The 16,132-nt window shown below is 36.6% G+C and overlaps 1 protein-coding gene across 9 annotated transcripts in view; it reads left to right on the forward strand.

Annotated features, from left to right (window-relative positions):
* LOC102234462 (protocadherin-15-like) overlaps positions 1-16,132 on the forward strand; it is a 175,772-nt gene that overhangs the window by 46,538 nt on the left and 113,102 nt on the right. For all 9 annotated transcript variants that reach the window (XR_002752137.1, XR_002752138.1, XM_023327534.1 and 6 more), the window contains one exon: positions 10,492-10,610. Coding sequence is in view for 7 of the 9 variants with exons in the window: in XM_023327534.1 (XP_023183302.1) it covers positions 10,520-10,610 (91 nt within the window). In the remaining 2 variants the exon portion in view is untranslated. The remainder of the gene's footprint in view (positions 1-10,491; positions 10,611-16,132) is intronic.

Here is a 16,132-nt window from a genome sequence, read left to right on the forward strand (position 1 = left end):
ATGAGCCAAGAATGTTGTAATCCTTTTCTGAAATCTTAGAATCCCTTTTTTAAGTAAATAGGGTACATATTTTATGCATTACAAATTCTTTTAAACAACGTGTACTCAATAATTTAATCAATTTCTAATCCTTGTTTTATTCTATGTAATCCTGTGGTGTTAATACACAGCCCTACTGGGTACATACTGTTATTCTATGTATGAAAAGGGGGTACAGACTGGTACTCCTTATGTGTGGGGTCTTACCATTTGGTCATAACTTTCATAGTCGGTATTGACAAATGTCTTTTAAAAACTGTTTTTGTTCACCATAATTTTACATATTGTCGCACAGCAAAGAACATCCTAAAATTTGTTTCTCTTTTTTCTATTGAAACAAGTGTACATTTCTCTGTGAAACAGCAATCCATAAATAAATGCTCAGGATTTGTCATATTTACACTATTCCAGCCTATGACATGACAGCACTCAGAGCTCTCTCTCTTTTTTTTTTTTTTTTTTTTGCTGCTGCAGGCAAAAATAAAAATAATTGCATAATGGTGTACTTCCATTTCCCACGGTTTTTGCAGTTAAAGTGACCAACCTTAACTTCCTGCATTATAGAGAAGCTAGTAAAGCACACTTTGACACAGGTTGAAAAGTAATAAAAATGTTACGTAATCATACCAACAGAATGAACATGGCATGCATAATGGCTTTTCATTTTTGTGTCAAGTGCACTGAGATCACTGTTTCCACTCAAGGCCACTCTCTCCCATTTCCACAACAGTGCAGTGAACTTACACTCAGGACTCACTCATCTCATAATAGAAATTATATCATCCTGCAGTAGGGAGCACCTGTGGTGTTAGTGACTGAAGACAAATAAGTTGAATTACATTTTAGAGTTATGTAATCGGGATTTATTAAAGCCAATTACCAAATCTTCAGATGCATATGCCATCGATAATTATATGAATATTGATTGCACCTGGCATTTTAGCGTGACTTTCATGTTAATATGTATTTAAATAGAAACATTTTCCCCGAAACATAATTTAATCAAAATAAGGGCAGCAAAGCATGCCACAGTTGTGCTTTAAACATTTTAAGCTTAATTGGTTGTGATACTTTTGTTGTTCATGCAGTTAAATAAGCACTTTGGATAAAATACTGCAGATTATGTATCAAACAGAACAATGTTTTTAATTATTTTATCAAAGAAGGATCATCACAACAGAAAATGAAAAACATTTATAGCAAGGCTGTTTAGAGTGTTTTTATTAATGCTACAGTTTTTTTCTTTTATGCTGGTATATATTTTATACAAGTATGAAATACTTTCTTACATATGCATCTAAGAAAGAAATAACAAAAGTTAAATTTTCATCAGTATTTACTCACGAAGTGAAATTCATATATTTTGTAGATTTAACGGATAATGTTTGATTTATTCCAAGCATTTATTTTGGTATTTTGATTAATTGTGGGTTTAACTATTGAAAAACAAAATATGTAGAATGTATTTAGTTTTACTCTGCTTGATGAGCCAGCAAACCAGCCTGGTCTAAAATCCAAATAGAATCTGTGGAGTATTGTCAAGAGGAGGAGATACCAAAGTCAATAATACAGACAAATTGAAGGCTATTAAAGGAACCTGAGCTTCCCTAGCATATCAGCACTACCACAGGCTGATCACCTTTATGCCGCCTGCATTGACTCAGTAATTAATTCAAAAGCATCCCTGACCAAGTACTAAGTGCTTCAACTGTACATCACAATAACCTGCACATATTTTTCAGTTGGTTGACACTCCTGTTTGGAAAATCTTTTGCTGGTTTTTTGCAATGCTACAAGGTTTAAATCGAGGACAGATGGACACTTGCTTATACAGTATATATACAGTATATATTTTGTTTGTTTGTTTTTGAAGACATTTCACATATCCAGAGGTCTGTCATTTCTGGAAGCTTGCATTTGAGCATCTTGAAGTTGATGAATTACTGTTTAAGCACAGGGAGGCGCATTCGTAAATTAGCGATCAGCTTGTTCCCCATCTCGCTGTTTCTGTCTTTTGTTTGGAGTGGGTTGTGCATTTGGTCACATGAAACATGATGGGACTGCTTGTAGAGTTTCTTTGGGATTAGTTACTAAACAGGGTTATATATTCTTGAAAATTGAAACTCCAACCCTCCCCATCGGTTCAGTGTTGGTTTTTCGATTTCGACAAAGACGGCTTTCTTCAGCCCTCTTTCAAACCATCAGTTCTCCCCATCTAGATCATGGACATCATTGCTGCTAAAGGTGTGCAATTTGCTCTTAAGGTGCAAATGTATGGCCAAATCTTGCCCTGAGTTGCTGGCTCTTCTTTGTTGTGCCATGCATTGTTGCAGTTATCTGGTTTCACCAGTTCAAACTTTGTTGCACTGGCCACCGTAACACAAATCCTCTCAGCTTGAGGTTTGGGGTTTTGTCCCTGGGTTGAATCAGCCTTTGCATGAGGGTGTTGGCTCATTTTGGTCTTTTGAATATGCTCCAAGGAGGATGAGGAAAATTGGTAAAGACTCCTGGATAGGTGACTAAATATAGTAGCCACCTATCCAGGTGGATTAGGTGCAAGCCCAGTTGCCTTCAATCTAAACCTGTTGTAGTAGGTATGACCTAGATGAGAAAATTTATAGGCATGTTTCCTGCAATATTGTCATTTTTTGAGAAACGGTTTTTTTTTTGCAGTTTTATGAGTTGATTAAAATAAATACATCAATCTCTTTAATATGACTATCCCTTTGTGAATTGAATGACTGAAATAAATGACATTTTCAGGCATTTTCTAAGCTATTGTAATGCACCTCTAATTACAATGACATGGCCGTAGGTTTGACTGGTTGACTGTTCAGAGGAACCTGCTACTGATAAAGATCACATGCTTTTCTGTCACTTTGTGATTGTAGTTAACTGAATGTATGTTCCTCCCCTTTACAGTTTATACCATTAGGCATAAACTGAGATGGGTCAAAGAAGTCATTAAAAATATTCAGTTTAGGGGAAGGTTGTATCATTGAATATAAGATGGGAAAAAAAAAATCTAGTGTGCGATATCTACGTCTCATTTCTTTGTAAACTTTAAGAAGAAAAAAGTATGTTTTCAAAAGACCTGGGCCAGAGGTACGGCACACAAGTTACAGTGTCCTCTCAATCGTCTCTTTGTCTCTGTGACCAAATTGTCTCAGTTAATAGATTGTCTCTCTATCTTTAAACTACAGGTGGGTTGTGGAGATAAACACTGAGGCAGAGAGAGATAAGGCTGTATCAGCAGCGGCTTGTCAGGGAGTTTAGCCTGATCTCTTCTGTTTTTATATTTGAATGCAATCTCCCACTGAATGAAAGCCTTCTGAACCCTCACCCAGCACTAATCAATTCCATCATTAGACTATTGATGTTGCTAATTACTTTTATGAGTTGATATGGCTCTTCTGTCGCACACATAATGATGAAAAATGTCTGCCTCCATAATGTGTATTGTAATTATTTTTCCTGCTTTTCATGGATTTTCTAAACATGAACGCATTTGTTCTGAATGTGACCTTGCCTAAAGAAGTATCACCTTTTTTTTAAGTCACTAAGTCTTGAGTTACACACCAGAACTAAGGAGACTCAATCATATTGTTGTGATAGATATGTTACGTATTTGATTGTAAGACTGCTGCCAACCTGAGATTGTCTTGCAGTTTGAGGTACGTCGTGGAGTTGAGACAAGCTGATTTGTTTCTCTCTTCTACTACCCCACAATAACATCCTACAGTTACTATACCTTTTTGATTGCCTGCTTTATGTATAGCACAAGCTCTTGATAATGGATGGCTGTTGTGTAGAGGGCAAAGCACGGCTGTCCACATGCTGAAGTGTTTTAGAGCACTGAACCTTGAACATTAGGGCCAGTGATGTGTAACATGCTGCTGTAGCTGCATGAGTAAGAGGGTGAGGAGGATGCAAATTGAAAGCTACATAAATGCACTTACAGTATGTACTATTTCCATTCTCAAGTTGGGCTAAAACCTGTAGGTTGTGGTTGGATTGAATTTTTGTGTTTTTATAAACTGTTTACCTACTGTTTTGGTGTACTGTAACAAGGTACAAGGTAACAAGGTTAAAAGTCAAAAGGTCTTATGCTAATTAAAATATTAGAGGCTGATTGTAAATTAATTCAACTACAACATGTATTGAGAAATAACCCTTACTATGTCGTAACTATTTGCTTCCACAAGAAGTAACTTGTTTTACGCTTTTGTAAAAGCGTAAAACAAGTTCCGTAAACACACCTTAGGGGAGAACATCGAAGGACTTGACATTAGAAAACCAATTACAACAAAAATGTGTAGCAGCAGGAGCAACCGGATAAAAGCTTGTTTCTGAAATGTTTGTGCGCATATTTTCTGCAGCCATACATACAGTAGATATAAATTGCTAAAATGTAAATGATGGATGTCTGGTTTATATTTTAGCATTTCATCTCAAGATAGACTTTACATTTACAAACCAGAGGACATATTCAAAATCTCTCTTTAATGCTTATTCATATAACATCTAAGATTTTTTTTTTCATACCATTAGTTACTTTTTTTTATATCTCTATCAGTAACCTTTACATCAACCCTTTAATCAACAAAGAAGGTGATGTCCTGAATACATGAATATATTGTACAGTTTTCTTAATTAAGAAAGACAGAGTTTAATTAATGGATTTTTTGAGTATTACACAGGAAAGTTTAATTCAGACAAAGAAATTGTTTAATTAATGTTGATCCTTGAAATTTACATTAAATATCTGACTAACTGGTCATTTTTAATAAAGAGATCAGTAAAATACACAGGTTAAAGAATCAACTTTATAAGAATTTCATATCAAAGACCATCTCTGTCTGGTAAATTGAAGATGTCAACAAGTCGTCATTACATCACTAATTAAATTATGTGATATTTTTTGTCTGTCACAGTAATTTGCAGCAGTGGCCATGCATCATTACATTAAAATGTTTATATATATATATATATATATATATATATATATATATAAGCAAACAATTTACAAAGATCAAGCTTCACCACACTTGTAAACACACGCAAACTAAAAGGAAGTTGAACTCTACGTTGTTGACCTAGGTCTTACAGACTTTTACTAGGCCATTTAGCTTTGAAGATGTACACTATTTCTCTGCTTTCCACATCATGTTTTTCATTGTGATGAAACAGATGGCTGAGTACTTTAAAAAACTTGCTTCTTTTTGCTTCTGTTCTCTTTCTCAAACAACTGCCTTTGAAGTGAAGGAGCACTGCAAAAATGCTCACCTTTTTATTTTTATAAAGTAGAGTAATTTTGTGTGAATACTTTAAAATTGATGGCTTCTTTTTGTAACTAAAAAATACTGTGGCATTATTAGAAGTAGATATGTTGTACTTGTAATCCAAGGGATTTGCTACAGAATAGAACGACTTTCTTGAAATGTACAGAATTGTGTATTAAAAACACAACAGGCTATTTACAACACAGGATATCGGTGCAGAAAAACTCCATCCATCCATTTTCTTACACCCTTGTCCCTAGTGGGGTCAGGAGGTGTGCTGGTGTCTATCTCCAGCTAGCGTTTCGGGCGAGAGGCGGGGTACACCCTGGACAGGTTGCCAGTCTGTCGCAGGGCAACATGGAGACAGACAGGACAAACAACCATGCACACACACTCACACCTAGGGAGAATTTAGAGAGACCAATTTAAAACATTCATGTTTTTGGACTGTGGGAGGAAGCCGGAGTATGCACACCGAGAACATGCAAACTCTATGCAGAAAGACCCAGGCCGAGAATGGAACCCAAGACCTTCTTGCTGCAAGGCAACAGCTCTACCAACTGCCCCACTGTGCAGTCGTGCAGAAAAACTGATAAATAAAAAGCAGAAATGTTATTAACGGTGAGTAAAAAACAGTGCAATCGTTCGTAGAAGAAGGTAACACTTTATTAATGCGGAATGTAGGTTTCATAGTCTCTGCCACAGTCGGCCTCATCACAAGTGAGGATGACTTGGAGCAGAGTACAGACTCCACATTAACAGAGCGTTAACAGATAACGTGAAAAACTGTTTTTTTTTTTCATTATTATTGCACTTGTGTTCAAAAACAACTGATAGAAAGAGATTAACACATTTTCATGTCAAATTTCTAAACATTATTGAACCAAAGTGATCTTAATATTGTCTTTGTAGTGTTTTATTTAATACCTCGTGTTTATATTGTAAACTTGTTAAATGTTCAGTGTGATGATTTATTTTCCTCACAATGAACCAGAAAACTTTTATGATAAGGACAAGATGTCTAAAGGTACATGCAAAAAAAAAATAAACAGCTCTTCAGTCTAAGCAGCAAGCACGTTATAAACTACAACATAATTATAGAGGCTCAATCTGGTGAGTAATTGAAAGGGTATGTCTGAATAAACAGAACTTGTTTATTGTGATAAGCCAGAAGTGCTCTTATAATGATGACTTAAAGCAAGATGATATGATGTTGGAGCGAAGTTAATTATTTTTTTTGTTCTGAAAAGACACAAGAGTTATTTAATAGTGTGTTTACTGTTTATTCAGTATTATGAACCTACAGCTAACATGACCAGATTGTTATGAGCCATTAATAGCCCACGGTTGACAAATATTACTAGCTAATAATTAAAGTGCACCCTTGCACAGAAAAATGTGTACATGAGGTGCTGTTCCTCTCAGAACTGTCGCTTCTTTCAAAAGGGTTTTTAGCCATTTCATAAGACAAAGATGGCTTAAGCATTCAGTGATTGGCGTAACAAATTTTATGTCAACTTGGTCTCAAAATTTCTCAGACCTCAATCCATTTGAAGTGTCTTTACTTGATTTGTCACTTTCACTATGCTGTTAATATTTCATGAAATGACTGCAGAGGAAACTTTTCAATTACGTTTTTATTCAGGAGAAGCTAGGTTCAGTGTGGACCTTTCTCTACATCTATTTTGGGATGTTATGCATTAAGGTAGAACAGAGTGGCACAACTTAACTGTTGATGTTAGAGATTTAAAGTGAGCATTGCTTGTTTTCAGACAGAATCCGTGATAGTCGTTGAAAATTGATTTCCATCCATTATGTGACTCACAAAACGACTCTTGAAAACCTCAGCCATTTTTTGGTTATGTATCTCTTTGAGCACTCTTGAGTTTTCCACTTCATGAAGTTTGCAGGAGGATTCCTGCTGGCCAATGTAAATTGTATACAGTGTTCCCATGTCAACCAGGAGAAGATTTGCAGTAAGCTGCTAGAGGAAATGACTTCTCTCTTCAGGGTGGCTGGTTGTTCAGGTCTGACTTTTCTGTAGTGAAAGGGATCAAAGCAATCATGGTTGGCCCTCTTAAGAAAGATAGATGTACAAATGTGAAGAATCAAATCTGCTTCAAAAGAGAACACCACTGGGAGACTGAGAGATGAGAGGGCAGCGAGTGAATGGGAAACCAGTGTGAAATCGCTCTTGTTGCCACACCACAAGAGAAGAGAACATAGCAGTCTCCTGCTGTTCAGAGTTCTCACAGAGTATATCAGTTCATAATGTGCTTGGGTGTATGGCAGGCAAGATTTTGAAGCAATAAGCTCTTATTGTGACAAAAAATATCTGATTTTTTTTATTTTATTAGTATTTTTACAGTAAAAACATATGTTGTTATGATAAAGACAGAATATTAACAGTGAGAATGTTCCTACTTTCAAACAGATGTTTGGTTTCTATTTATGATTTTAAAACGATTAAATATTAACTTAATCCAGACTTTGACATTTTCTTTTCTTTTCTGAGATATCATAAGAATAAGCTGTGCACAAATGAACATCCGTCTGATCTTTCTGACAGACAGACAGAAATCAAACATGTTGTCTGAGTTTGTATATTGACTTTTTTTCCTGAATATACACTGAGGTCTGTGTGTGACCACAACTGTCTCCAGCTTTTGCTTCAGTTTACTCTCACTGGTCTTAGGATGTGCAGCTTGATCTGAAGGTTTTCAGCTTGACTGGACATGACTAGGAAATGTCTAATCAACTACAGATAATGCAGACGCTGCTTCTAATTTTCATTTGCAGTGACTTTCAAGACGCACTTAATACGTTTCCAAGTTTATCTTATTCAGCTTTTTTCTGAATATTTCAATTTTGCTTGAAAAAAATCACCACCTCCTAAAATAAAAATAACAATCAGAACAATAGCTTTGACAGTTTAAGAAACAATTATTTCTGGTTCTGCTAATGTAATTGTGTATAATGAGAACAGTTGTAATAAAGCTATCTATAAGTTCTTTTGCAGTTTTTGATTTGACAGCCCGGCTTTTGCTAAAACATCCAACACTAAATGTTGTAAAAGTGTTTGTTGTGAAGAATATTATACTTTTTTTCTGTTCTAATTTTTCATAGACTAGTACAAGCATAACCACTGCAAGTAATTTTGTTTTTCTGGCCAGCTTGATTTAAATTTATTGAAAGGCTGTGGCAGCAAAATAACAGTTTCTCACAATATTAAAATACAATGAGCTCCAGGCTAATTTTCTACTTTAGTCTTTGAGCTACACAAAAAGTTCCAATGTAGGATCTACACATGCATCTTGCTAATCTTTGGAATAATGCCAACCTGAAACACTTGCAGTAGAGCAAAACTTTTTTGTCTGTTACATAAAGTTGGATATATGACCTCTACTTTATTTTCAGTATATTAGGCTGTATTGATTTTCAATAGCAAAAAAAAAGGCCAACAGCAGATATGTCTCATCCTGTTTGCGTTTCTGTATCAACCAAGAACTCCATTTTCAGAAGTAGAGGCACATTTCCCTCAGATAATCTTCCATAAAGCTTTCTCACTTGATTCCTGAGTGTCCTGGTGGGATTTTCCAGACATTGTTCAGTGTTTGTATAAAAATATGGCTGAAGTGAAACAAAGAAGTAAATTTCCATTTGAAATGAAGTGCTGATAGCCTGCAAAGCATCTTTGATTTTGTCAAGTCTGCTTTGATATGAAGGCAGTGATGCTTGTGAGTGGCCTGCGGTTCTCATCCAATCGGAATGTGGCGTGAAAGCTGATTTCTTACCTTACTGCTTGCTTACAAAAGAAATATCGTGAGAAGGTGTGACATCAAACACTATAGACAGATAGAAACGCCTAGCACTAGTAGGAATATTATTCTTCAAATGTATTCTTCTGATCAATAAATAATACTTTTTTTTTTTTGACTTACAAGAAAGATATGTAGATTTTTCATGTGGAATTACCTCTTCTACAAATAATTACAAGTTGCACACAATCTTCCAAAATGGTGTTTTTAATCTTAGTGTATTCTGCATGTATTTTTACATATTTCTATGAAGTTTTTGTTTGCCACTCTTTCTCTTTCTGACACGTTTGTCCAAATTTGTTTAATTATTAATACTCTGAGTGCTTTCAGAAGTCTGATCTTAGATCTGGTATTTTCTTCAAACTCTGGTTGAGTCTGTTCTATGTTAAACACAAAAAAACAGTCATATGTACTATGTTTTCTGCTAAGTGGTAATTGTTTGCTAATTGGAGCAAGCAATGCCAGGCTGTGATGCCTTGTACCAAACCTATTGCTCTTGTTAAGCATCAGCTAACTGTAGCCATCAGTAGCAAACTGTTGTATAATGATAATAAGAATACGCATTTTATTTTGGTGTCCTTCAAGATGCCTAATTACACATTACAAGAAAAACACACAAAACAAGAATACAAGTTCATCTAAAAATTAGACTTACTATGCACTTGATTAAGTTTGTCTTGGCACCACAGTATTTATGCAAAACATGGTTGAATTTTTAGCTGAATTTGTTTCTCTTGAAGCATCCTAAAATGACTGTTTTGTGATTTTCTGCTTGTATAAAAACAATTTGAAATTAACTGATGTGAAGTAAATTAAAGTAAAGTAAGAGGTTGTGATGAATGTGCACTACGTGAGATCAATCATGTTTTCCGTTTGTCAAAGAGACGTGAAAAAATTGGCCATTTGCTCACCGAAGGGGAAATTGTTTTCCATAATGGAAAAAGCAAGATGATCATAATACCAACAAAATGTACAAACTGTGATCAACTGCCCTACCTGTGGAACAGTAACGAAGAAATGACTGCATTTTTTTAAGTGAATAATTTGAAAATGAAAACAATCATTGGGTTTATTCTTTTAGTAAGTATTTTAGACGCAAGTTCTTTCTCAGAAAACATAAAAAATCAATGTATAAACATCAGTGAAATTGGCAAAGGAGATTAATCTCTTTTAGAGAAAATATTGACCCAATGAAAATGCTTTTTTGGTAAGATCTGCACCAGGGTTCTATCTTGTGTATTAGTCACATCTGTGCAAGCGAAAAGCCTTCAGGGTGTGCTGATACATGAATGGTGTAAAATGTTTTCTCTTTTTTTTTCATTTTCATTTTTTTCTCTCTTTGCTCCATCCAGGTGGGCAGGCAATAAGGCTTGACAGAAGATGCGACGGGGGCGGTGGCTTGTCAGATGGCTGGGGACCGGAATGGCAATCCTCGCTTTGCTTACCCACAGCTGGGGCCAGAATACAGAAGGTATGAGTGGCCTGTACCTACTCCATCATTCTCTGGCTTCTCCTTTTTCCACACTGCAAAGAGGGAACACGCAGAATGTGTTAAGTAATTCTTATTTTCTCTGTAATATGACCTGTTTTTATCTCCCACTGGCACAGTCTGTTGTTTTTGGAAAATGATTCGCCAGAAACTGGTGCTGTTCTTTGTGGACACGTTTGGAAAATCGTTCTAAAATTTTGAGAGGTAAAAGTCGCTACTTAAAGATTCTTCATTCATAATGATGTCTGAGAAATAAATACAGCATAAATTATGCTAATAATATCCAATATGCTGCAGATAAAGCAAGTTATTTTATTTCACTTGTTGAAGTTGAAGAGGTTCACAAAATTTGATGTAGAGACCACTGAGAAGTCAAACGATCCCCCAACACTGTACAAAGTTGTGCTATGAAAAGTACATCACTCTTACAAAATCCTCACCATCGTCTTATCCAAAACTTTAAAAAGTCATTATTTAAAGGATGAGTTTGAATTCAGCTTTTTTTGCTTCACGGTTCACTGATCACAGAGGATTCTCTTTGAATATTTTAGGTTTTCATGCTGAGACTGCAGTTTTTAATCTTCCAGTCTCAGCTCAGTGAGTTTGTGGCAAGTGCCAGTTAAAAGCAAACTCCAACTGGATGAGATTGACATTTTTGCTTAAACACAGGGGCGGCCCAAAGCTGCACACAGAGTGAGATATGCCAGAGTCTCTTACGTGAATGGCAATATTGTCACTTATCTACTCTCTCAAAACCTTATGCTCTTTTGTTTTAAAACTGTTTCATTTAGTCTTTCCTTGCTTGGCTTCTTTGAATGTTTCACAGATTGAAAACACTTAGATTAGAGATATACTTGCTGAATAGTTTATAAGATAGAGTATAAGAGTTCAGTTGTTTAGACAGCACTTAATATCCACATTACACTATTTTGCCTCAGTCTTGCTGTCTCTCTCAGTATTGTGGCTGAGACACAATTTTTCCACATGTCTTATTTTTTCAAAACATCATTTTCCCATGTGTCTTGTTATATTTTTCAAATACAGTCTGATGACAAGTTAAACCTCCCTCCTACAGATTTTTGTGGACGTTAAAAAATATTGTAACTGAGATACCAGACATGGACAACTGATAAAGAACAGCTGCAAGTGCTAGTTTAAATGATATAGCAATGACCTAATATATTTCTATGCTTTGCAGAGGCTCTTAATGCACTGATAAAGTTAAACTCACTTCGACATACTAAATGCTTGAAGCAGGTGACAGCTGTCTGATCTACAACCTACATGATTCAGCTCGTAAACATTTGATAACTTACGGGTGCTCACTGACCATGTATAAAATATTGAACTTTGATCACCTGTAACAGGTCATTGAGTACGGAAAAAGAATAAAGGATATGGTGATGTCACTGCAAATAGTAAGTGACTTTGTCCTCATGTCACTTACAAAATGTGAAACATCTCCTTAATGCAGGGTTGCCCAAAATCGGTACTCGAGGGCCGGCATCCTGCACGTTTTAGTTCTCTCCCTGGTAATACCAACAACCTTTTCAATATGTCAGTGTTCTTCTTAGGCCATCTAATGAGCCATCATTGGATCCAGGTGTGTTAAACCATGGAGAGAACTGAAAAACGCAGGATGCCGGCCCTCGAGGACCAACTTTGGGCACCCTTGCCTTAATGTCTTAAGATTTTAACTTATGTCAAATGTGTGTTCAGGTATTCCATTATTCATCGAAAGGCATGAGTGTGACCATGACTTAATAATCATTTACAGTAATTTACCATTTCTTAATACTGGTTTAAATTTCTGAGTATCTGTCTTTAAAAGGAGGATAAAAGAGGAGTAAAAAGTGTGTGGAAGAAAAAAATCTGTTCAAGCACTGCTGTATTTTATTTTTTTCATTTTTCAGGGCATTTATTGGTTGAGAATTGGTGTCCTCACACATTTCTATCTTTAATCTGGAAGCCCAAATTACCCACAATGCCATAGTCTGACTATGAAGAGTGTGGGTCTCTGATGGTGAATTTTCCGCTCAACATCAGCTGGGGCTGGCTGAAAAGCGTTGCACGGCAACAGATCCTCACACAGGACACAAGTGATGCTGATCCAAAATGCTAAAGATCACAGACTCACAAAAGCACAGATGAGAAAGAGAAGAAAGAATAAAATAGGCATATATCACAACTGACATAATCACTGCAATGTTTACCAATATAGTGAAGGAAAAATTATACTTGTTCTTTTGGATAAAAAAAAACATAAAGCTGTGAAACGGATATTTGTGTTAATTTCCTTCCGGTCTGATACATTTAAATAAAACATAACCACCCATCTTCATTAGTGACCAAACAAGTGAACAGAATTCACCTGTGTTTAATTTTACCTCAAAATAAACACAGCTGTTCTGTGAAGCCCTAAGAGGTTTGAACAGCGTTGTGGTCGTCACTAAATACAGGACAATACTGGAGGAAAACCTTTTAGAGGATGACTTGAAACAGGCGTAAAAGCTTGACCCTCAGGAGGACAGTGATGCCAAATGGTCAGATCTGCAGAGTAATGATTTGAATTGTATCCATGTGTCCAAATGACCCAGTCAATCTTTAGAGCATAAATCAGATCAAGTACCTGTGTTACGACTTGGAAATTAGTATCTACTGATACCATCCATTTAGTCTGACTGAGCTTAACCAATTTTGCTAAAAAGAACAGGGACATCTTTTAGCCTCACCAGTATAAAACTGGTGGAGACACACTCCACAACAACAGCTGTAATTGGAGCAATTGGTAGCTCTTCAAAGTGTTGAATTCTTTGTGATAGTGTCACATTACATCACACTAAAACGCATAAGTCTTTGATTGTAAGTTAAAATAATTATGAATGCTTTTTATAAAGAACTATACTTAGGCCAGTGTTTCTCAACTGTGGTCCTCAGGGACCACTGCTCTGTTTGGAGTTTCCCTTCTGCCAAACACCTGGCCTGAATAAGTGGGTGATTAACAGGCTTCTGCAGCACTTAATGGTATGCAGCAGCTAATGCTATCATTTGAGTCGGATGTGCAGGAGCAGAGACACATCTAAAATATGCAGGGCACTGATCCCTGAGGACCACTGGCCTGACTTGGTCTCTCATAGATCTAATCGGTGTGAATAATCAGAAGTAATGTATTCATGCTTGTTAGAATAAATCAGTGGGAATCTGATTGTCCAGGACAATCTGGACAAGTCACTTTTGCAGAATTACAGGCCGATTTCCAACATCTCATTAATCTGCAAAATTATTGCAAAAGTTGCTAATGTTTAATTTCAAATGAATCACCTTTTTCTCTGAATAACATTTTGATTATGCATCAATATCTAACTATTTCCCAATAAGCAATGAAATAGACAAATCCTAATCTTTTTTTTGTGACTTTAAGTCCAGTGTTTTACAGCACTTCATCAGTGACTAATGACATATTTAAATCCATCCCAATGCTTGACAGAGGGACACACTGTATCTATACATGCAAATCTCCCACTCCACAAATCCAGATGTCACCCAAATCCACGTACACTCACAGGTGCTTAACTCCGCTTAGCAGTATCTGGGATTGTGCATTAGTTAATGTGGTTGTGGACACTTCTGCCATCAGCCTTCCCTTTCAGTCTTCCTCCATCTCGAGCCAATCCTTCCCAGCCTTTCACATCTGCACTTCTATTCTGACCCACAATCGTTTGTCTATTTTTGGGATTGTCTGATCAGGAGCCAGATGTGCAGACTGTGTCTGACAGCAGCTGTTGCAGTCTGTGGGGTGGGGGATGCAGTGGAGAAATGAGGGGAGGAGGAGGGGTTTTTAATCTGTTTGCCACCAGGCTGTAATCAGGCTCTGGGCTTTACAAAAAAGGAGGGGGAGAGGGAGGACACTGTTGTGAAGTGTGACCCGCCTGTGGTGTGTTCCAACAGGCCCATCCTGGAACACAGTGTGTGCGTGCTGATCTGTGCACTTAAACTGTGATTGCAATATTTGCCCTGCGCTCTGTGTGGTTTCCCTATAGGGGAATAAAGGGAGCGGGGCAATGAGGGGGTAATCTTAACTGGGAAAGTGGAATCTGCCCAGGAGAAAAGTAAAGTATACCCTCTGTCCATTATTAGCCACTAATAATTTACATCACATCAATTTATCATTTCCACCTTGGACTCTGAACCAATATCAATTCAAAAATTATCTACAAAAGATACAGTTGGAGTCAGAGAAGTAATGCATCTTCTTTTTCCTCTATGTAAAGACCCAGTTTAAAAATCATGAGTGACCCAGGCTGTCTCCATAGCCTCATTATTAGCCGTCTTTTATTAAAAAATTGGAACTATTTAGAAAGGTTATTTCAACTTTGAGAAGAACAATGCATAAATACTTCAAAAACTCACATTTTGCAAACACTGGTTGGGTTTTAGCGTTAGCTGCATTATGTAGGTGTTAAGCAAGCTGGATGATGTTTCCCTTGAATAAATCCCTGAACTCTGTCACCAGAGCCGCATGACTGAATTCACACAGCTGTCATTTATGCTACAGTACTGCTGCGGTACAACTGAGGATGACTATCAATCAATCAATCAAATTTTATTTGCATAGCACATTTCAGCAGCAAGGCATTTCAAAGTGCTTTACATCATTACAAACACAGAAACACAAAGCAACATAGAATCAATAATCAAAACACGACATTAAGTCAAGTTCCATCAATAAATTTGTAATTGATTACATTTCAAATACAATTCTAAACATGTGGGTTTTTAGTTGGGATTTAAAAGAAGTCAGTGTTTCAGCTGTTTTACAGTTTTCTGGAAGTTTGTTCCAAATTGGTGGTGCATAGATGCTGAAAGCTGCTTCTCCTCGTTTGGTTCTGGTTCTGGGGATGCAGAGCAGACCAGAACTGGAAGACCTGAGAGGTCTGGAAGGTTGATACAATAAAAGCAGATCTTTAATGTATTGTGGTGCTAAGCCGTTCAGTGATTTGTAAACTAACAGTATTTTAAAGTCTATTCTTTGAGCTACAGGGAGCCAGTGTAGGGACTTTAAAACTGGTGTTATGTGCTCTATCTTCCTGGTTTTAGTGAGAACGCGAGCAGCAGCATTCTGGATCAGCTGCAGCTGTTTGATTGATTTGTTGGACAGACCTGTGAAGACTCTGTTGCAATAATCAATACAACTGAAGATAAACGCATGGATGAGTTTCTCTAGATCTGGCTGACTAATGATCACTGTCTAAGCTATGCATGTTGAACGTTTGTTCAGAAAATAGAATATTGTTAATATTCTTAACTGAATTGATATAGGACAAGTCTGATGCAATGTCAAAAAGTAAGGACAAAACGTCTGTTTATGCAGCAGAAGAGTGTCTGGCTTAAGAACAGTCTTCAGTCGTACATTTGACTGCATACCTTCCGTTTAAAGATTTTCTTGAAATGGTGACTAGCCAGCCAGATTAGCAAGGCAATGACCTTTTGATGCTTTTCCTCAT

Source organism: Xiphophorus maculatus, chromosome 22, assembly GCF_002775205.1.
Source record: "Xiphophorus maculatus strain JP 163 A chromosome 22, X_maculatus-5.0-male, whole genome shotgun sequence".
Taxonomy (NCBI): domain Eukaryota; kingdom Metazoa; phylum Chordata; class Actinopteri; order Cyprinodontiformes; family Poeciliidae; genus Xiphophorus; species Xiphophorus maculatus.